This window comes from Dermacentor silvarum, chromosome 6, assembly GCF_013339745.2.
Source record: "Dermacentor silvarum isolate Dsil-2018 chromosome 6, BIME_Dsil_1.4, whole genome shotgun sequence".
NCBI classification, from domain to species: Eukaryota; Metazoa; Arthropoda; class Arachnida; order Ixodida; family Ixodidae; genus Dermacentor; species Dermacentor silvarum.
The window spans coordinates 38,213,250-38,236,618 of record NC_051159.1 but is presented as its reverse complement, the minus strand read 5'-3'; the positions used below and the strand labels follow the sequence as shown (position 1 = coordinate 38,236,618).

At 47.6% G+C, this 23,369-nt stretch overlaps 2 protein-coding genes across 11 annotated transcripts in view; one reads left to right on the top strand and one right to left on the bottom strand.

Moving 5' to 3' along the window:
• Positions 1 to 23,369, top strand: part of LOC119455432 (DNA-directed RNA polymerase II subunit RPB2) — a 209,761-nt gene that overhangs the window by 102,484 nt on the left and 83,908 nt on the right. The gene's annotated exons all lie outside the window — the stretch shown is intronic.
• LOC119456610 (protein max) lies at positions 8,761 to 9,279 on the bottom strand. Its single transcript, XM_037718437.2, has one exon. The coding sequence runs from the start codon at positions 9,209 to 9,211 to the stop codon at positions 8,891 to 8,893; it is 321 nt and encodes a 106-aa protein (XP_037574365.1). The 5' UTR covers positions 9,212 to 9,279; the 3' UTR covers positions 8,761 to 8,890.

Sequence of the window (23,369 nt, the reverse complement as noted above, 5' to 3'; positions counted from 1 at the left end):
GGGTTCCTGGAGGGTAAGACGACGCACACGTTTGTCCTCGACATCGCGCTCCCTCATCTCGGGGTCCGCAGCTCTTCCTGGGCTTCGGAAGCCCTCACGCTAGAATCGTCACGTCGACAACGAGCCCTTTCCCGAGTGAGTTTGCGGCGCCGTTGCTCAAACGCAGCTTGCTCCTCGGCGGAATGCACCACGCTGGGCCTTCCCATCCGGACTTCGAAACTGATCTCAGGCGAGGGAAGCCCAGCGGAGCATGCGTCAACCCCCTTTCCTTCCCCTTCCCTCCCCGCGACACACAGAACGACCCTGATTGGTCGCGCCCGTCATGTGATCCGGTGCCGGCGCAGCTTTCCCCGCACCTGTTCTACTCTGGGAGCAGCCGCATTTTTTAGCGTGACATCACCACCACCACCGCCGACACTTGTGAGGCAATACAAGCTTCGCTTGAAAAATTTGCAGCTTCGGCCATAATGCGACGCAGTGACGCATGTGCACTTTGTGTTGCACTCCTTTCGAGAAGAAGAAGATTCCGTGCAAGCGAGGAAGAAGTTTGACATGGCAATACTTTCATCATCTGATGAAATGACAAAATCACTAGAACAAATTGCCCTTGAGCGTAGATTCATGTTGTCTATGTCACATAACTTGCAAAAACCAGCCTTAACGTCAGACTTTAATGAAGTTACTTTACCTGAATTAGCTCAAGCAATTCGAAACTTACCCGTATCAGCTCCTGGTCCTGATGGAATTACATTGCATATGATAAAAATTTTATTCGAACTATCTCCTTGTGACTTCCTAAGCATTATAAACTATTCTCTAAACAACGCCTGGATACCATACGATTGGAAACTAGCTATGAAGTAACCCCGATGCCTAAAAAACAAGGATTAGGTTACACCATAGAAAATATAAGACTTCTAATGACTTCTTCTCAGACTTCTTCTCTTACTTCTAATGTGGTCAAACTCATAGAGACGGTTCTACATTACAGAATTACTGTCTGAATGTTGGATAATTTAATATTAAATCCAAATCAAATAGGCTTCAGAGCTTACTGCTCTATATCGTGTGCCCATGCTGATTTAGAGAGCCGCATACAATTCGCTAGAAAAAGAAGGCCGCTTTAGTGACATTAGATATAGCTAAAGCATATGACTCCGTGGAACATACAGTTTTGCTGAATGTACTACGGAATCATAATTTTCCAAAATATATTATTGCGTGGTTGGCAGAATTTTTGAGATCAAGATAATTTTATTGCTTTAAGGATGGCTGCTCTTCGTCTAAATTCAAACGGACTCGTGGTGTCCCCCAAGGAGCAGTCCTATCTCCAATATTTTTTAACATATTAATGAGCTCTATTCCAGCCAGTCAGGACGTGCAAGTTTACTGTTATGCAGACGATATTGCATTCTTCGCGGCCGACAACGACATATATTCTTTACACCAAAAATTGCAGAGATACTTGAGTATGCTTGATGTATGGCTTCAATCAATTTGCATGTCATTAAATGTAAGTAAAAGCGCAATATTGGTGTTCCAACTTATGGATACGGTTTCAATCTCTATATTTTACAATCAAGAACCGATTCCCCAGGTTGAGTCTCTTAAATATTTAGGTGTCATTTATGACGGAAAACTCAAGTGGAGTCCACATATAGAAAATGTGGCATCTAAGGCTCAGCGTGCTTTAAGTTTACTACGCAGACTGAGCAACCGAAAATATGGGCTATGTAGGGAAGCCCTCATAATGATATACAGAATGCACATGCGTCCAATATTGGAATTCGGCTCTGTATTGTTTTCGGGAAGCCCTGCTTATAAAACTAAGCCTCTGGTTCTTTTGGAGCGTGAAGCCCTGCGCCTGTGCCTGGGACTCCCTAGGTTTGTAGCAAACAATGTTCTTTATCAGGAAGCGCGCCTACCAACATTGCCCTGCAGATTCGCATTTTAACGATACAAACATTTCTAAAATTTTAAAGTTCTCCAGTTAGAAGATCTGAATATGTATTTATAAACGATCCAAACTCCTTCTTCCTTGCTCATTGGCCACGTTTTCACACCCCACAGATTATGTTTGTACAAAAGCAATTAGATAGTCTAAATGTAAAAATTCGAGACGTTATTCCATCATATGACTCAATCAGAATTTAAAAATTTAATTCGATGAAATTTTCCCACAGAACCCTAAGTTTCATTCAGTCAGGTTATTAAATAATATGTTGCAAGATTACCTTGCACACGTACACACAAATAACATATTAGCCACTGACGCTTCCGTGAACGACGATAAGGCGGGCGTAGACATTTTCTCGCTTTCGTTTTTGCCTTCCTTTACTTTGCTTATCTCATTGTCAAAAAGAATTTTTTTAGCTACCTACTGCCGCCCGATTCTTGGCCTATCCCCCTCAGTGGGTGCGAGCCATGATAAAGGATCATCATCATCATCATCATCATCATCATCATCATCATCATCATCATCATCATCATCATCATCATCGCTTTCGCTGGCTGGTCATTCTCCTTGAGACTGCATTCTACATTTGAAGCTGAGCTCTTAGCAATGATTCTAGCACTGCGAAAACTCCCTTTAAATGAATCCAGCGCGGTTATTATAACAGATTCCCTCTCTGTCTGTACTGCGCTTACAACTTCAACTAATTCACCAGCTCTAAAGACGTTTCTAACATTAGTTCCTCCCCAGCTGAATCTTGTAAAATTATTATGGGTACCAGGACACTGCGGATTACATTTCAATGAAATGGCCGATTCATTAGCGCGAGCATCCCTGAATGGACCGACAATGTCGGTCCTTCCAGTGGTGGCACAAATAACAGCGATCAGATATCGGAAATTTACAATTTGTAGAGATATCATGGAAACAATAACATCATGAACTGAATTTCAGCACCTAAAATATCCGTGGGTAATTCATTGGTGTCCATCAAGGCAATCGGAAGTAATAATTACAAAATTACGCTGCCGTGTCCCAACATTAAACCTATATTTACACAGGGCTGGTCTGGCGATATCGCCACTGTGTCAATTCTGCCTAGAAATAGAAACCGCAGAACAGTATTTTTTAATATGTCGTCGGTATAAATTACAAAGAAAAACACTTCTTGAAATACCGCTTGCTAAATTAGGGGTAAATTTAACATCAGAAACAGTACTGACTTTCGCTGCCTCGGTATTTGTCTTTAGCCACAGGGACGTATTTAATGCCGTTTGTGGTTTCATTCAGTCAACAAAACGAATAAAATTTTAAATTCATACTTTTACAATTCTCTGAGAGATATTTCAGTTTTAATGCATGGCATTAATATTATAAATTATGCAGTTTAGGAAAATTATTCTGTCTGCTCTGATTACTAAATTGCACGTGAACTGCAGTTTTAGAATCCATATCTAAAAGTTCAGGTGCCCAATTCTTGGCCAATCCCCCGAAGTGGGTACGAGCCATGTGCTGAGGACATCATTTATTATTTATTATTATTATATTTATTATTTATTTACATACTTTCAAGGCCCGTAGGCGCTACAGAAAGGAGTGGTACATACAGAGAAAAAGGGTGCAGAACGATGAGTAACATAATTGTTAGATGGCATGGAAAACAGCAGTCTTGAACCTCGATGCGTCTGTAATAGTGGCGACCGATGCGGGAAGGTGGCTCCAGTCATCGCAGGTGCGAGGTAAGAAAGAGTAATAGTACGCATTCGTACGACAAGATGGCACGAAAACTTTATGAATGTGATCGCTGTGGGATGAAACGTAACAAGGAGGAGTTAAAAGTTTATCTTTTAATACCGGGTTGTGGTAAATATTGTGGAAAAGGCAGAGGCGACTGTATGCACGACGTACTGAAAGATCCGGTAGGTTAAAGGTTTGCTTCATGAGTGTCACGCTAGCATGACGATAGTGATTAGATAGAATAAAGCGGGACGCGCGGTTCTGAATGGCTTCGAGGGAGAGGGTTAGTGATACTTGAGGGGGATCCCAGATGGCCGAGGCATATTCTAATTTTGATCGAACAAGTGTTTTGTAGAGCGTCAGTTTTAAAGATGCAGGAACGGCGTAGAAGTTTCTGCGCAGATAGCCTAGCGTGCGATTAGCGTTAGAAGTTATATATTCAACATGTTTGTGCCATGATAGATCGTGAGTGATATGAAGGCCGAGATACTTGTAAAAATTAACTTGACAGAGAGGAGCGCTATTGAGAAAATACATGCATATATTTACATTTATTTACGTTTAGTTTCATGTTCCATGTATTGCACCATATGGATAAATTGTTAAGGTCTTCTTGCAGTTTAGTGGAATCAGCGGGATCACTAATCTTATGATATATTACGCAGTCATCAGCAAATAGGTTAATTGAAGACGATTTGACAAAGTCAGGGAGGTCGTTAATATAAATTAGAAGGAGCAGAGGCCCGAGGACAGATCCCTGCGGGACCCCTGATGTAACTGATAAAAAAGCAGAGGAAGCGTTATTGGCAGTTACGTACTGGGTTCGATTGGAAAGAAAGTCTTTAATCCAAGCTAATACTAAGAGATCTATGTTAAGCTGGTCGAGTTTAAGGTTTAGTAGATCGTGCGTTACGGTATCAAAGGCCTTAGCATAGTCCAAGAAAATGCAGTCAACATCAAAGTTATTGTCAGATGCAGCAAAAAGATCATTAGTAAAGCAAGCTAATTGGGTTTCGCACGAGTACATTTTTCTGAAGCCATGTTGACAGGAATGAAAGAATGAATTGGTCTCTAAAAATTCAATAAGGTGAGAGTAAATGACGTGTTCCAAAAGTTTGCATGGGATGCTTGTCAATGAAATGGGACGGTAGTTCTCGGGAACATGCGCATTGCCTGACTTTGGGACTGGAACCACCTTACCTTTCTTCCAGTCACGCGGGAGCGAAGAATACTGCAATGACTGAGCAAAGATTTTAGAAAGAATAACAGATGAAAACACTTCAGTGCATTTTAATATTTTTGAATTAATACTATCCGGCCCACTGGAAGACGAAATCTGCAGATTATCGATTAGCCGGTTAATACCAACCCAGTCAATTATTATGGGATCCATTACAGGAAAGTTCGAACTCGGTGCACTCGGTAGAATGGCGATGTTATTAGTACTAAGGAAAGAGACAAACGCCTCATTCAAAACGCTGCAACATTGATTAGGTGGAATACTGGAGCCATCAGAGTAAGTTAAATGTACAATGTTTGTTTTAGTGCCATTAACAGCACTCCAAAACTTGCGTGGACTCGCTTGAAGAAACGAGGGCAGTGTAACATTCAAGAAGGTAGTTTTAGCGTTGCTAGTCATTTGGATGTACTCAGTTTCCACTTGACGGTACGTTGACCAATGCGCGGGGAGATTTGTTTGCTTGGCCCGACGGAATAGCCGTTTCTTTTTGTTGCGCAGGCGTTTAAGAGAGTTGTTGAACCATGGCGATCGAGTGTTTGAGGGTATTCTTCTTTGAGGTACATAGCTGTCAATTAAAGATAATAGTTTATTTTTGAAAAGTTGCCAGTTATCCTCAACTGAGCGTTCGTCGAAACCGGGGATGTAAGCAGCTGTGAATGATTCCATTTCTGCCGCGATAGAAGCAGTATCTGCATGCTTGTAATCGCGAACAACCTTATAGCTCTTTTTAGTAGAAACATGGGCACGCAAAGTTAAATGAATAAGCAAGTGGTCACTTAAACCAGGGATATAAGTAAGTTTGGAAACCAAGTCAGGAGTAGTAGTAAAAATGAGGTCAAGGATATTAGCGGAAACTGCAGTAGTACGAGTGGGTTTATCAACAAGTTGTGCGAGGTTGAAATCGGAACAAACACCAAGAAACTGTGCGCATTCCGAAGAATGTTTTGTGATAGTGGCGGAACCATTGATCCATGTGATGTTGGGAAAGTTGAAATCTCCCAATAGAAAAAAAGGCAATGTGGGGTATCGCATAACTATGTTGTTCAAGACGTCGTGAAGTTCATCAGAGAAAGAACGGGGTGCAGTTGGGGGTCTGTAGCATGCGCAAAAAATACAGTCCCTATTGTCAATGGTGATACGCACGCACACCACTTCTAAAGCTGATACGACTGGAACACTTGAGGAAGGAAACTATTCATTAACAGCGATCAAAACACCCCCACCGACACGAACATCGCGGTCATATCGATAAATAGCGTATTTCTTTTCACAGTCAAAGATTTCACTGCTTTGAACTTTTGCAGAAAGCCAAGTTTCGGATAGAATAACAATGTCAGCAGAACATGAATCAATATGAGCTGAGAGTGCCGCTCGCTTGTTGAGCACACTGCGTGCATTGCTAAAAAGAAGAGACACTTCATTTGCGTGGCGGGAAGATAGCTACGCTGACGAATTACCAGTATTGCTTAAAGCCGCGTTGCGATTACCAGGTAGGTGTGGCTTACGAGGGGAGTCAACTTCACAAACGTTATCAGTGGATGCGCAGTAGATGTAGCGCTTTTTGTTGATGATAAGTTTGTTAAAGCGTAGTGAAAAGGGTTGGCCGCTAGATTTTTCGTATTCAATTAGTTTTTTGCGTGACAAGCGTGTTGATTTACAGAAGTCTTCGCCCACAGAGATGCCAGCTGTTTTCAGCTTAGCTTTCTAAAAAAGAACCATCTCTTTGCTTTTAAAAGACGAAAACTTGACGATAACTGGACGTGTCTTTAGTGGCTCAAAGGAACCCAACCTGTGCGCTCTGTCGATCATATTGTCGGTAACGTTCAAGCTTAGATGACGCGACAGCAGATCTTTAATACAGTCTTCGGACTGTGCCCACGTCTCGTTAGCACTGTCAGATATGCCATAAAATAATAAATTATCCATTCGAGACCGATCTTCCAACTCGTCAAGTCTTGAGTTGAGTGCGGCACCTTCAGTTCTAACAGTTTCATGAACAAGGCGGTTAATTTCAGCTGGCGCCGACGTATTTTCAATAGATTCAACAGTAGATTATAAAGTTACCAATCTTTCTGTAAGATCTGCGACTTTTTGCGTAAGTGCTTCTTGGTTTTCCTTTAACTCGGCCAAGGATTCCATTACTTCCGCGTGACGCTTGTCAAATTTTGTTGACAATGCAGTAATGGCATCAAGCAGTTCCTTGTGCAATTTGCTAGGGTCTGGCTGAGGCGGACCGGGGTTTTGTTCTACGTCACCGCTTAGCATCAGGAGTTTAACGACAAATATAGTCATACAAGGTATCGCAAACAACACTTGGGCACAGGAAGAGCAAGAGATACCTGTTGCTTGAACGTTTACAATAAAGAGACGGGGCTGCACCAACCTGCATATGAAAGCAGAAGGTGATTTTGAGCAACAACATCGTCGCTGCTCTCCCGTGCCCACTGAAGGCGGAAAGAGGATGCAAGTCCTTTAAATCCCTGCGGCAAGATGCTGTCGATGGCAGTGCTTATGCCGTGCTTGACCATGATGGGAAGGTGGTACCAGGGCAAAGGTCGTACCAGACATAATCGCTCGCTGTCGCCGAAGGTATCAAGGGCGGTGATGATAACGGCAACGGCGTCGATGCAGGAGCAGCTGGTCCAACCGCTTGCGCAGGCGCGGATTGCCATCCAAAGAATAAGGCGATGAACTGCATATGAAAGCAGAAGGGGATTTTGAGCAACAACATCGTCGCTGCTCTCCCGTGCCCACTCATCATCACCATCATCATCAATACTTGCGGCAACTTTCTCGAAAGGCAAAATAATAGACGTGGTCAAGCTTCAAAAATTATTTGGCAAATATTGCTTTTTCAATGACTAGAACAACGATGAAGCGGAGCATCAATGTAGCCTTTTGCTCTTAAAGCCCCTACCTTGTCTCTCCGTTTGTTCACAAATATGGAACTTCTGCATAGTTTCGTGCAACGCACGGTATATATCAATACCGCTCCTATAGTGATAGCACTTGGTCGTGCGCCAAGGGTAGCGCACATTCAAAATTGCGGGAAACATTTCTAGCAGCGTATGCTAATTAATTTTAGTTGTGACAGCAAGTGATGCTCACTTTTTGTGCTGCTTCGTAAAGCCACTTGCCTGTAGCCTTTTGCGAGTCACATGTACCTCTGGGATATGTAATCAGGCAATACTTTATTTTCGACATCAACCTAATACTACTTGCACTAGTTTGTGTTTTCTCGTCTGAAGCTCCTTGTGCATCGTACATGTGTCATTATGAAAACGCAGAAGACAATAAGGTGGTAAAATCTCCGGAGGTGTGCACCTTAATCGGAAGCAGCAGCCACCATGGCCACGCACCATAGCAGGCAGGCGAAGAAACGAAAGAGGGAAACACAAGCTCTTTCGGCAGCTCAGTGCGCATGCAACCAACTAGCCCACCAAAACCTTCCCAGCTAGATACATGCCACACTTCCCCAGCAACCACTCTAGCCGTTTTGACGGATGCGTGCGCTGAGGTCAGCTCGGCCGAATGGGTGACTAGGAGACCGGGGCAAGCTCATCAGCTCGAGTCTTTCTAAAGTCGTCTGTTGACTGATAACGACACTACCGCGCCACTAGCACTGAAATATTGCGTCCAAGTACACCTGAAAAACTGGGCTATTCTTGGCCAAACACGTTACGGAAGGCGCCTTGGTAACGGCTAGAACTTATTACTTAGTTATTACTTACGGCATATTACTTAGTTTTAGCATGCATGCATTCATGAGCAAAAGCCGAATGTACATACGCTTCCTGAATCATCAGTCGAGACAGTTTGGAACTGCATTCCTCTTTATTTAGGATGACGCCAAGACTAGCAGTTGTTCTCTTCCTGCGGTCGCTTACATCCCTTCAGGCAGCATGGAACGCTCGCCAGCCGGGGAGACGCCCTCGCCAGTGGTCGCGACGACCGGGGAGCTAGGCGGGCAGTCGCCACCGCCGCTGCGCATCTCCCTCCCCTCCAAATGCCCGTATCTGATCCTCTAGATGCTTCTTCTCTCGCTTGAGGTCCTTGATGGTGTGCAGCCGCTCCCTGTTCCTGCGCTGCATCAGCTGTATGTAGTCGGTGGCCCGCTTCAGGATCTGGGCGCGCGTAGCCCTCTCCCATTGCAGAGACGGCACGGCGTCCCGCAGACAGTCGAACGTGAACTTGATCTGGTCTCGTCGCCTTCGCTCGAGAGCGCTGTGGTGGGCCCTCCTCTCGGCCTCGACGCCCATATCACGTTCCTCGTCGTTCATCTTGCCAGGTGATGCGGTATCGCAAGCGTATCGGCAGCAGCAGCAGCAGCAGAACTGGAGACAGCGTTCCCGTAGAACGAACGTGGGACAAGAGCGCGAGCAGTGAAATCGCGTGCACCGCGTGGCAGCCGGAGGAGGAAGAAGTGGTAGTGGTCGAAGTCCCTCGTGTAAGTGGCCCATACCCACTTTTCGAGGCAGCGTAAACGTAAAAAAAATATGGTTGATCCCTCTTTCATAGGAATCGATGCAACATGAAAGTGAGACATGTCTTCACAGAAGCTGTGTTATGGTTACTTTGTGAACTGCCAGTCCACTGCGGCGAAATACGCACAATTTGCGGGCTTGTGACGATGTTGCAGGTTTGCTTGGCGCGCGACGTCCTGTTGGCGAGCGCCGTCCGGCTGGCGAGCGGCTTCGGCGAAGGTGCGAGTATTCTGGTCCGGCTCCGTAGGGGCTACCTTAGCCAGTTCTGCGCCAGTCGAGCTGCGACGCCTACAGCTGCAGGAATGCCAGTGGAAGAGTTCGCACAGTGCTCCGCGAAAGCGTGAAGGCATTGTGCTTCACGCTGGCGTGTCTCTCGCCGGAGCAAAGCGAGATTCGAACGACGACGTCGTTGCCTTTCTGTGCCTTTTAGCGCAGTAGTTGTCTTAGGTGGTGCCATCGCAAGCGAAGCAGTAGGCGATGCACTGCTGATGCACATTGAAGCCGCAATCCTAAGGGGACAACGCGCCACAGGCTAATCCGACGCTAACTGCCTACACGGGGCCACAGATGTACACGGATTTGTCTGATCTTTGTGCTTGTGGATTTAAACGTTGTTGTGACTTTATTTACTGCGCTGCATATGCGTTCATTGTCGTAAATTTCCGAGCAATGTATACTTTTCGAAGTGCAGAAGATGCTGCGAACACGCACAATCGCTACTAATTACAACGGCTCAGCTTGGCGAGGTGGCCAAATCGAAACGCGCCAAGCGTCTCAATACGCTGGCTTGCCCGTGATAAATTCGTATGGGCTTTTTATGTCGAGGCCTTCGAGCCATCCTACAATAAATACGTTTTTATCATCATCATGTCGCGTGTGGAGACGTTCGTCCGTGGCGTAATGGTTTCAACATCGGGCTTCTCTTCCAGAGTTGCTGTGTTCGAATCTTGCCGTCAGACATTATTAATAATGTTTTTATTGTATGATTATTTATTGTATAATTATTGTATAAAACTATGCACGAGGCAATACTTGGTTGCTTGTTATATGGCTACACCGCATTGGACCCTCCGCTGTACTGTGACTGCCGAAGCACTCCCTGTCGGCTCATTGTTAGTGTCACAATGCAGTGCTTCGCTTCACCGCTCCTAGATGACGACTATCACATCCAATCCATCCGTTGCAGGAAATCAGTCGAGAAACCCGCGATAAATCACTTTCGTTTTTAAAGTCCAGTAACGCCTGGATGGCCTTAAAACTCGATTGTAGGCCAAGGGCCTAAAATAACGTCTTCAGACAATGGTGGGCTGTCGAGGCGTGTAAGGTCATTGCTCAAGTTTTGACGCGCTTCCACGTACTGAGGGCAGTCAGAATACACATGACCATTGCACAACTCACCGTCATTGCACAACTCACCTCAAGCCACTTGGCGGTATGTATGATGTAGGTCCGTATCTCACCTACATTAAGCCAACTTGGGCCACTGGGCATGTTCCCCCGGGGTATGTGCGAGAATAGGCAACTTGGCCCACTGTGTATGTTCAACTGGGCACGTGCTACTGGACCCGAGTAAACAACATGAACAACTGGGCAGGGGACTCTAGGTACGCGAACATTATTGGTCAACCCCCCAGAATGGGTACGCATCCCTGGGTAGGCGGGCAGATGGCCAAGTCGAACATTAATGATTGTGATGACGATGATGACCCTATAATATGGCCCACACCTACCCTGGGGGATTGGCCAAGAATTGGGCACCTGAACGTTTGCATAACATTTCAAGAAACTACAAGTAATGTACAACTGAGCAATCGAAACAGGCAGATTAACAATTTTCTTAAACAGAACAATTTATAATGGTAATGCTATAGGATTTAACATTACTGCATACGTGCACCTTCCTCATCTGAGACTTAATCGCGGCCTCCTGTATGCGTCTGGAACTACAGCACCGCACGGGCCGATTTTTTCAGCCCGGGCCCGTTTTTACGTTGGGCTGCCCGCCCGAGCCCAACCAAAAAATTATGACGAGACCCGGGCCAGGCTCGGGCCCGGAAATAATCTACGTTACCCGCCCGGCCGGCCACCCCTTTACCTTAGGCCCGAGCCCGGCCTAAGGTAAAAGACCACCGAGCAGTTTTGCCAGGTTTGGCTATATATAGCCAAATTGGGCTACGGTAAAAAAGTTTTGGCGTCGACTTGGACGAGTTGGCTATGCGGCTATATTTGGGCTACTGAAAATCTGCAACTTGGCTGTGTTTGGGCTATAAGTGGCGCCCTAATCCACGCTCCAGAGGTGGCTCTGATCACGTAGAAGCAAATGTCAAAGGCTGTGATATACCTGGCTGAGTCGGCCGCGTAGCTGTGCGTGTGTGAGTGCGCAAAATGACCCCCCCCCCCCCCCCCCCCGCCTTTCCTTCTCCCTCTGCGCCGTTGTGTGAGCCGGTGGCTGGGATCTTTGGTGCACTTAAACTTACACCCTGCTTGACCGTTAGGCACCCGTCCCCGGGCATCGGAATGAAAGAGGGAGTAGTGGGTTTTTCACAGTACACTGTACTAATATAGCTATGTTCAGGAAGGGAGAGCAATGACATAAAGTTGGGGCCGTCGGGCGATCGTGGCGCCGACATGAAATAAGGGAAGCACGGGTGGATGACACGCTCCGGTGTGCTCGTGGCCATGTCTTCCGGAAGAAGTATCGCGCCGGGCACAGCTTTCGACCTATACTCCACGTTTCTGGCGCGAAGCTTTACTGCCATTTTACTTTTGCTGTTAGATGAATTTTTCTTCGTGCTTAGATTCGAGGTTAATTTCGATAGGTTGGATGTAAGATCGGATTCTCCTCAAAGAGGAGAATCCAAACATGGGGAAGTGGGCCAAGTATGCGAGAACGTATAAAAAAGAATGGGAGCAAGACCCCGAGCCAAAGGTGGGTTCTGGTGCTTTTACTTCTATATGGTTTGCCCGTAACGTCATGGATGCAGATACTCATTCTGCTAATATCGAAACATGTTTGTCACGATGACATATCAGTGCACCACGTCACATGAACTTCACCCACCGTGTTAGATTAACTTGTGAGGTGTCGTGCTGCTGGCTCGAGGACGCGGGCTTGATTCCTGGCCACGCCGGCCGCATTTCGATCAAGGCGAAATGCCGGAACACCCGTGTAATTAGGTGGACGTTAAAGAACCTGAGGTGGCCGAAATTAATCTGGAGTCCCCTAATGCGTCATGCCTCGCAATCATGTCGTTGTTTTGGGACGCAAAACCCCAGCAATTTATTAGAGCTTATAGACGGTTTCATGCTCGCGATAACAGCAGCGAGCCCGCCGCCCCCAAGAAACTTCCGGTCACGTGCCTTATCAGTCTTCTATGTTTTAACGCATGGTTGCTTCTTTACCAGTTACACTTCGCAGCTACGTCAGAGGGCAAAACCGGAAGCCGTGCAGGGCCTATGTTTGTAAACAGTGAAACGGTCTATAGGCCCCAAAGAAATACCGTCGAAGCCACTGCGCATGCGCAATACGGAAACTGTGTTTGGGTTTTGCGTCGGGCACGCTATTTCATCGATTTAGCGGGAGCCCCAAAAGCTGCCCCAAAAGCTTTCGTCAACAAACATGGCGGCGCCCATCGAAGCGACGGCTCTAATTTAGCAACGAGCTGGGCTCGATTCGCGGTAATGCGTGAAGTTCGTAAGTTAGAAGAAGTGATTGCGGTTATTGCTTTCTCTCAACTTACATATGTAATGAAGATTGATTCATTATACGCCGCTGATTCCCAATTCAATTGTCGATTTCATGGCTCCTAGGCATATCACGGATTGACTTGGCTGGGTGAAGATGCGTAAAGTTGGTTACTCAAAACTAAGCGCAACAAGTTGCAGGTTGCTAATAGAATAAGTTCTAAATTGTAATTGAAGGCGAAAACACGAAAGTCTAAATTACTTTTTTTTATCATAAAACTGCATATTTCATTTTAATATTTATAACAGTTTTTCTTTGACGCTGTAGTGATGCTGAAACGCAACACGCTATCCACAAACGCAAAACTCCTATTCCAAAACTCTTCATTCCTGCATGCCCCAAGGCTAACACCCGCAAAGTTCTTTGGGGCCCCAACTTTTAGGGGCCCCTATTCTAAAACCTTATTAGCCATCAACATAGTTTGCTTTTTGACAGTAACCGTTTTTGACAGCATTGCCACTGTTATGAATTTGTTCTTTACCATTGCTCGTTGTACGCCGTCGCGGCTTTTACCCTTTCGAGCGAGCAGTTCGGCACTTGCTCGTCGCCGAAAACGACTGCGCGCTTCTTACACTAGTGTGCCGGTTTGCGTAGTAATCATTTAAAGCTCCGCTTACTCCGATTCAGACAGTGAGTGGCATCTGTTGCCTGTCCCTTTTCTTAACGCATGTTCTTGGCGTGCTATACACCTAAGATGGCGGCCAGGTTGATGTATATTGACACTATATAGGTAGTGTGTGTTCCAGCTAATCCGGGCCAAGCTAATTGAAAAACGAAAACAAGAAAATGAGAAAACAAGATATGACGATGAGACAAATAACGCGAGATATCATAGCGCGAAAGACTTGTTTTAGCGCATCAAAAAAGAAGCCGTGAGCACGTCGCCGTCGCAGATCGCTGGACAGCTGAACTTCTACGCCGTAGGCAGAGATAACGTGAGAGATCGATGACGCTGAACATGATTTTGTGTTCACGACAGCTAAAAAGCAGAGTGCTTAGTTAATATTAGTGTAAATAACGAAAAATATTAACTTAGTACTATGTGTCATAAACTAAAAGCACTGAATTCACCTTTTGCAGCGATTCGCTGGAACTTGAGAGCTACCGTGGCCAGCCAAAAAGTGTTCTGTGCAATCATGATGTCGCTGTTGTTGATGTAAAGGGCCGACCGTCACGGCGGCACGGACATTTTGTTACGACGGATTGTGCACAAAAAGATTGCCGTAGTCGAATGGGAAAATGTATACACAAATAAAATTGCAAATAAAAATGGCTATATTTGGCTACGAAATATTTTGCACTTTTTTTCTGTTTGGCTACATTTGGGCTACAACTTCTCTGGCTTTTGGCTACGCCGCCTCGTCGGACCTGGCAACACTGCCACCGAGTGGCATTAAAAAAAAGTAAAATGAAAAAGACAATGAGACGAATTTGTTCTTAAGGCATAAATACATGTCGTATGCAATAATGAACACCATTTGAGCGGCCTGAACGCAAATACCGGCGTGCAAAGTAGTACGAATGATCCTGCCGAGCAGTATCGCCAGCAGTTTCCAACACCGCGCCCTTGATGCGGCCCAATCCACTTCACGATGCGGCTCTATCGCAGCGCCGCCACATATTTTTCCACGTCGGACGCCTCACTGCAAAGCATGCGCCGCCCTAGCCACTCGACCCATTTTTTAGTATTCTAGCACAATATAGCCGAAGCGCAGCCACGACCGGTCGTGAGCGCAGCGCATGGATGGAGTAAATGGAGAAAGAAAGCTCGTTCCTCCATCGTGCAACATAATGCGCTGCTTCTAGGCAGCCGGTTGAGAACATGCGTGCGATCATGGATGGACGCAGTGCCATATTTCAGCCGCGTGACGAATTATCTTACAAGTCATCTTTATACCAATTCGCCTTAGAAATATCAGCAAGTCGCGAATGCGCTTACACCGCGCTGAAAGCATTCACTACATTGATTTAGGTAAGGAATACAATGGCATCCTTTGGTTTGAGGTGACTTCGGTCTTTCTGGACTTTTACATTCTGTTCAAACATCGCAAAATACGACGGAAGAAGAAAATGGAAGTACACAGGAGTAGCACTGGTAGCTTCCAGCTGCGCCGGGGCAACAGGTTTTTCAGAGTCCAGACGCACGAGGGTAACTCGCTGCACGTTACAGGCAGACCACCAGAAAGTCCGAGCCTAGCCCGGGCCCGGGTCATAAAGCACATGCCGTGCCCGAGCCCGGCCCGAGCCGCCCAAAAAACTGCCCTACCCGGCTCACGGGCCGGGCCAGGCCCGGGATTTCGGGTAAGCCCGAGCCCGTGCAGTGCTCTACTTGGAACTCTGCATAAGCGTATTTGTAGGGGCTATAGGGTGGTGCAACTTGTCCTCGCCTTGTATTCTTATGTGTCCGTATGTGTGTAACGCTGCAACTCTAAATTCTTCAACCCTATGACGTTGCTTATTCAGATCCTACAACATCTTTATTATTATTATTATTATTATTATTATTATTATTATTATTATTATTATTATTATTATTATTATTATTATTATTATTATTATTATTATGTTGCTAATCTGCGAAAACGAATAGCCGTCACCATTATTGCGTGACCACATATCTTTCTTTTATTTTCGTTTCAATAAAGTAAAGAGAAGCAAAAAGTGAAGCAGTCGGCAACAAAAAAATTAGGTAGTCAGCTACAGGGAAATCAAATGAATTCGTCGGCCCTTCCACTCCGTGAAGAGTGGGAAACCAGCGCAGCTGAAACGTGCGGCCCCGGTGTTTATCACTGGGTTGACCCCGAGGCTTCATTGAAGTATTTCTCAATTATGAGGTTGCACACACGTTCGGCTGCGACGGAGAGAACAACGTCACTGACGATATGCCCGCAGTCCACCGTTGTCGCTTGCGTTCGATGTCTCGAGTTTGCTCGGCGGGGCGTGGTTAGCAGCATTCGCCCGCAACCCGAGGGGCGCCAACGAGCCATTTGCGGAAGAAGACGACTACGCTCGTGCCGATGCTGATGATGGTTTTCTGTACGCAGGCAATTTCGCCTAGCCATATACGATTTCGCCTAGGCATATAAAGCTTCGTTTTAAAAGAGATAGATTATACGTCACATCAGCTGCGCTGCTTTAAAGGGATACGGACACAAAATCTGAAAATTTTACGGAAATGCTGAAAATGAATCCTCAGTGTGTGATTACACCGAAAAGAAGTAGTCACTTAGCTCATTTTTCAGCCGATGGCTTTATTTTTGGCGTTTTTATGAAATCATCCGCGGAAAGCAAAATACGCCGCCCGACCTAAGGGAGTTGGAAGGCGTGACGTCACGACACCCTCGTCGGATAGCCAGCTGGCCGGCCGCGGTCATTAGAAGCACGCCGAGGCCGCCATAGCCAGCATGGATTCGAGTTCTGGTGCCTCTACCAGCGATGAGTACACGCCTGAAGGCGAGGACCATTCCAACTTAGCAAGAAATACTACCGTTTACGGTTACGAGCCTTCCGCGTCAAGTGACGAAGAGCAGGCGGCCGTGGAAATGCCGGTCAGGTTTTCGCGAACCGTAGCGCGAAGATTTCGCTCTCCAGCAGACACTTATGCAAGAAATATTTGTCATTTCCTTTGTAAACTTGCTTTTTAAAGAGCGCACGCACGCGAGACAGCTGCGGGGTACTTCAGCACTGCGTGGATGACTGAATAGTAGTTTATGCCGTCGGCGTGAGCAGCTGCACAAGAAGGCTGCAAGTGAACGAAAACAGTACCGACATCTTTTCGCCTCCTCTTTTCAAACGCGCCGCTGATCATTTCAGCTTGCGTTTTCGTGCGAAGACCGATGGCATAGCTTCAGACTTTAGGCGTTGCCTTTTGAGCGCCATGCCGAGGCTTTTCATCACAGCCGGGCTGGTCACATAATCATCGTCAACGACGTGGTCCGCGCAAATGAAGTCATTTTTTAGAGGTCTCCAGGCTGGGCGTGGTGGCTGACAGGCAGGTGTCCAAAGTTTACGCACCTTCTCGTCTCTGGGAAACGTGTGTGGCGGCGTGTCACGACCGACGATGCTGTTATAACAGCAATGTCTGGGCATTTCCTTCCGCCGCGACGAACGCGTCAATACCGAGTGACGACCGCGGGAAGGCGCATGTAAGACGCACCACCTGCGTGGAGCGCCGACGGGCATAATGTTTCGGACGGATCACGTGCGAAGATCGCCGAAAGGGGTTAACAAACGCTGCAAGGGACCGACACCCCCGGAAACACTGCGACGGTTGTGGCCGACCTTGGCCAAGGTAAGTACACCTGGTAGCGAAGCTTCCATAGAAGCCCATACGTTCAAAATATGGCGGTTCATCGGCGGTTCATGGGGCTTAGCGCCATCTGTGCGAGGAGGGAACACTTCCGGCGGAAGAAAAAAAATGTGACGCCATATCCGTTAAAAACAGAAGTGACGTCATTTTGTTTTCGAAGGCGCGAAATTTGTTTTCGGGGGCCTGCCATTAGAGCGGTATATTCAAATGCCCCGCCATTCGACGTGATTGACGTTTCGAGCTTTCAGCGCAGAAACCGACGCAGGAAAAGTTCAGCCATACGGGTGTCGAAACCGCAACCTTGCGCAGAACATACTTAGTTTGGAGGCCGACGAACGCTTTGGGCGTACCCGCCGGGGTGGCTTAGTCAGCTAAGGCGTTGCGCTGCTGAGCCCGAGGTCGCGGGATCGAATCCCGGCCCCGGCGGCCGCATTTCGATGGAGGCGAAATGCAAAAACGCCCGTGTGCTTGCGTTGTAGTGCACGTTAAAGAACCCCAGGTGGTCGAAATTATTCCGGAGCCCTCCACTACGGCGTGCCTCATAATAAGAACTGGTTTTGGCACGTAAAACCCCAGAAAGAAGACGCTTTGGGCGTAGAGTGCTCGTCCTTTCGACGGACGCCAAGCCCGTCGGCCAGCGCTGTCCCACGACAACAACTAAAGTGAACAATAATCTGGCGGTCGCAACTCACTACTTTTGACTGAACAGGTTAAGAAACAATGAAACTACATACGTCACCAAATTCAGACAAACGTCGACAAGCAAAGCAACACAACATGTGAGGTTGTAAAAGGTGAACTTTACGAGTGCCCCTTTCTGCATACTTCAAGAGCTGCATTGCATTTTAAGTGATAGCGGCACGCCCGCCGCTATCGGAGGGCGCTCTTACGGTGGGCGCTCTAAAAAGGTATTCATTGATAATGATCAAGTAAAATGGAGTTGTTCTTTTCTCGTCATGCGCATATAAAATTGATTTGGAACTTTCTTTTCGTTGAATGCATCTAAATATATATCGCTTTAATTAAAAACCGCTTTTTTCTTTCGCAATGTTTGTTCCCTCCAAACATAGTCGCGCTTCAACTGCTCCCATAACCGCTGCATAATCGCTGCTCCCATAACCACCCTTATTGATGTCGGTGACAATTCGTTCTGGACCGCCTTTCGCCCGAAGCTTCGCGGCCATTTGGATCGACCGTGCCTTGGCCGCGCGCGCGCGCGCGGATGGGTGTTATGACGTCAAATTTCAGCTTCTGCCGGTGGCCGCTTGGAGGCAAGGTGCTGCAGAAAATAATAAAAAAAGGATGTTTCGCATTCTTTTTTTAAAGCAGCTTGTTGTATTCGTCATTTTCAACAGTTCAACTTTTGATCCGACGCAAAAAACCACCCGCCAACTTTTGTGTCCGTATCCCTTTAAAGCTTTATGGACGAGTGTTGCCTGCAGGCAACATACCAGAGGAGGAGGAGGAGGAGGAATGAACGTTTATTGTGAGAAACTGCGAGAAAGTGTTCTTTCTTCGCCCTAGGTGGGTGGCTCTCGTAGTCCAGAAAGCCGTTGGCTAGTGCCGCAGCCCGGGCCCGGTCCACCAGACTTCGCTGATCGTCCAGGCTCTGGGCCGTTAACATGGCCTCCCACGTTTCTTCGATCGCTTGTAGCGTTTCTGAGGCATCATCTTGACTGTTTTTCTCGTGGTGTGAGCACACCAACACCATGTGTTAAAGGGTGCGTGGTACATCACAATATCGGTATAGGTATGATAATGTAGTGGGGTGCATCCGGTGCATGATAATTCCGAGGACATATATGTATCCGTTTCTAGTCTGCGGACGGCGGTGGCTTGTTCCTTGCTTAATTTTGGATGTGGTAGAGGATATTGTCTTCTTTTCAGTCGGTAATGTTGCAATATTACGGTGTAGTTGATGAGATGTCCTCCACGCTCGTCGCTTTCCGGAGCCCATGCGGCAGGAAATCCCAGAAAAACTTTTTTTTTTGTTTTTCATGCTGAGTTTTGAGCACGAACTTTCTAGATAAATACCTTAGGCTACACTGAATAAAAGACGGCAGGCGTCATTTATTGCTTTAGAGCAGGAACACAGGATGTGGAAGAAGAAGTTTGGCAGGCGACTCGCTTTCATTCCATTCTTCTTTCTGCTTTTTGGTGTTTTACGTGGCAAAACCAGTTCTGATTATGAGGCACGCCGTAGTGGAGGGCTCCTGATTAATTTTGATCACCTGGTGCTCTTTAACGTGCACTACAACGCAAACACACGGGCGTTTATGCATTTTGCCTCCATCGAAATTTGGCGCGCCGCGGCCGGGATTCGATCCCGCGACCTCGAGCTCGCTTTCTTTCCAAAGCACGGCCACAGGAGATGGACCGATCCAAGATATCTGGCTGCAGTGGTATTACGCACGTGATGTGAAGCTAATACAATCTACACCTGTGGTTTCGCATATGACGACGTCTGTACATATTCTAAATGTAGTCATAAGAGGCTTGGGGCGAAGCCAGATTCCAGTTTTCACCGTGGCGTTTGCATTGCTGACAAAGATTCCACAAAGTTATTTTACGGCGAAGGTGTTTATAGCGCGAACGCGGGGAAACGCTGCTACACTTGCATATACGGAGCTTTAGATTAGTGGTTCCGCACATTAGAGCACTGCATGGGCCGGGCCGGGTAGAGCAGTTTTTTCACGGGCTCGGGCCAGGCTCGGGCACGGCGTGTGCTTTTTGACCAGGGCCCGCGCCGGGCTCGGACTTTCTGGTGGTGCGCATGTAACGTGCAGCGAGTTATTCTCGGGCCTCTCAACTCTGAAAAACCTGTATTTTTCGGTCCCGGGCCGGGTTCGGGCCGGTTTCGAGCCGGGCTCGGGCCAGGCTCGGGCCTAAGGTAAAGGGGTGGCGGGCCGGGCCGGGCGGCTAACGTAGAATATTTCCGGGCCCGGGCCAGGCCTGGGTCTCGCCATAAAAGTTTTGATCGGGCTCGGGCGGGCTGCCCAATGTAAAAACGGGCCCGGGCCGTGCTCGCGCTGCAAAAATCGGCCCGTGCAGTGCTCTACCGCACATGCCCTCCCAGCTACAACTATGGGAAGACCACGAGAAGTGCGTACTCCTGAAGAAGAAGCTGCCTGCCGCGAACGTCAGCGAGAGTTGGCTCTCGCTGAGGATAGCCAACTCTCCAAGGGGCGCGTCCCCGGGAACGAGCGCGTTAATGCGCAAGTCCGAGGTCTTTCCCTCCGGACGCTGGACGACCACTCACCCAAGCCCACGGAAAAACCAGGAGAGGGGATCTACACCTACCACCAGATTACCACGTATTACAGGAAAGGTAGACGAGAATTACCTCCCCTCACCATTCCCTTACCCCCCATCAGTGTTCAATCTGGCGCCAGATCCAGACCAAGGCACTTATTTACCCATATCTGGCACATTTATTTTACCCTGGTCTCAATAATCCACAGTGTACCAGCTGCCAAGCGCCCCGGGCAGATCTTTTCCACTGATTGTGGAGCTGCCCCAAGCCCATGGCGGTACAACCTATTCCCAACCCTTCCTTTTCCACGTGGGAGGTCGCTCTTCGGGCCACTTTCTCGGATGACCAGCTCTGGCTGGTGGACTGGGCCTGCCTAGAGATATCGGCCAGGGGGCTCCCGGACATATAGGGGCCCAACCACATTTAAATAGATAAAATAAAGTTTTATCCATACATCCCATCCATCCAAGGGGCGCCGCAACTTGCACGCGAAAAAAAAAGCACGGCAAAACACAGAGAGAAATCTCACGCGAAAAAAAAAAAATCACTGAGAGAACCGCAAAAAGCACGCCTAAAGCATGGTCACCACGCGAAGCACGCAAAAGCGAAATGAGGTAGAGGAATGGTGAAACAAAGGATTTACAATATAGACTGCTTGCGAAGTTTGACTTGCATGGTGTAACACTCGGTGTAACTAACACAGCTTCGCTGTTCGACCATCTTCACGAAGTGGAAGGGGCGGTGGATTTTTTTTTCGTTCATTACGCTTATTCTCGACGTGTTTTACACATGTACGTGAAATGTAAACATTCTTATCGGAAATTTACATGTCTCGTACATTTAGAAGGATAAACTTGTTTCGGTCTTGCGGGTTGAGCATTTCTGGGTTTTCAGTGCGTCCCTCACGTGTTAGCGTCACATGCTCATGACGCAAAATAGTTTTGGGGGTTTCTTTTAAGCAGAACCACTGTTTTTACTCGTTCGCCCGTCTTCGTGGTCGCCATCCAGACTTTCTCAATGCAAAGAGTACGCGTGCTCTCGCGCTACCATGTTCGTCGCCAAACGCTCTGCGCGACGCACCTACTGTTGCGCGACATCTTTGTGGCGTCTGAGCGTTTGCTGTGCTTGGTAGCAGCTAGCGCTTCGTCGCGTTTCTCCGCTGCCTCGGTTCACGGTTTCGGGGCGCGCTCGTCACCAAGGACCAGTACCTTACGGGCTGGTCCAAGCATACTGCGAAATAAATGTTTTCACCACCACGCTGCGTGCTTCTTGGTGAGTTTCGCCGTTTTAACGCAATAGCGTTATTGGCCCCGTGTCGCAGAAAATCCGGTGTCGGCGCTGTAGACGACGTTGGCGCGTCGTGAACGAAAATCGCCGTATATATTCTATACGGCACTAAAGTTCTTCTATCACCGAAGTTGCTCATACCTTGTCTTACATTATTTGCAAAGTAATTCCTCAGAATTTTGAGAATGACTACCAACAAACAAATGTCACGAAAAAAAATATGCGTGGCTCTGCTGTCGCAAAAACCAGAGACCAGCGGAGCCGGGGAAACCTAGTAAGGTAGTGGCAAAATACACACTTGGTCATACTTTTGCTGGGCTTCCCCCATCTCCGCTGGTCTCTGGTGTTTCCAATAGCGGAGTCACGCATAATTTTTTTGACATGCCTGTGCAGATTGAGAATGTTAAGATAGCAATCTCTCTTCTAGCAAAGCCACAGTAATTCAGAAATCCAGTATGTCCAGTTCTCTGGTCGAAACCTGCCAAGCCGCCGCCAGAGGCATCGACTGCAGTCACGGACACCGGGGAAACGCGGTCGGCGTCGGCAGCAGCTCTACGCGTCCTACTACCACCAACACCCCCTGCCTTACTCCTCCTCCTCCTCACCTTCGCATCCGCTATGCTCGTTGCTATGCTGCGTGATTTTTATACTCTGCTTTCACTCTCTTTGAGCTCTCTCTCCACAGCTCGGCGAAGCAGCGGATGACAGAATGATCATTATAGCGAGGTTCTGACAGCTACGCTGTAAAATCAAAAAAAAAAAAAAACCGACAGCGCATTTCTTTCGTGTGAAATATCCTGCGACTGAAATATTGTAATAGCGCGAAACAAAATATTGGCTGTGGTATAGCTCTGGTTACAACTAGTCGAGTAGCGATAGTTACAGACCTCCGGCTGCGCTTAGACTTCGCGTGTAGTTAGACATGTTGTTATTAAACTTATTGGTTTCCCACTAGACTAAGAAAGGAGAGACGAAAGAAAGGAAAATCGAGGCCCGTGGTGTGACATCACACAGAGGGCGCGGCGAGCGCGCCAGCTGTGGTGGTTGCCAGGCAACGGTGGACGCTCGCCTGTAGGAGCGGTGGCCGCGCGGCGACCCCGACGAGCCGAGTCACCGGAGAATCGAGGCCCGTGGTGTAACGTCACACAAAGGGCGCGGCGAGCGCTCAATGGCAGGAGCGGTGGCCGCGCGGCGACCGCGACGAGCCGAGTTGCTGGAGCACCGAGGGCCGTGGTGTGACGTCACAGTGCGGCCACGGCTCAAAGTGCGGCGACGGCGAAGAGGCGAAAACCTGGCGTAATGTAGCTATCGCTACAATAACAGAAGATCGGACCACGCAGGAGGCCGTGTTTACACCAGA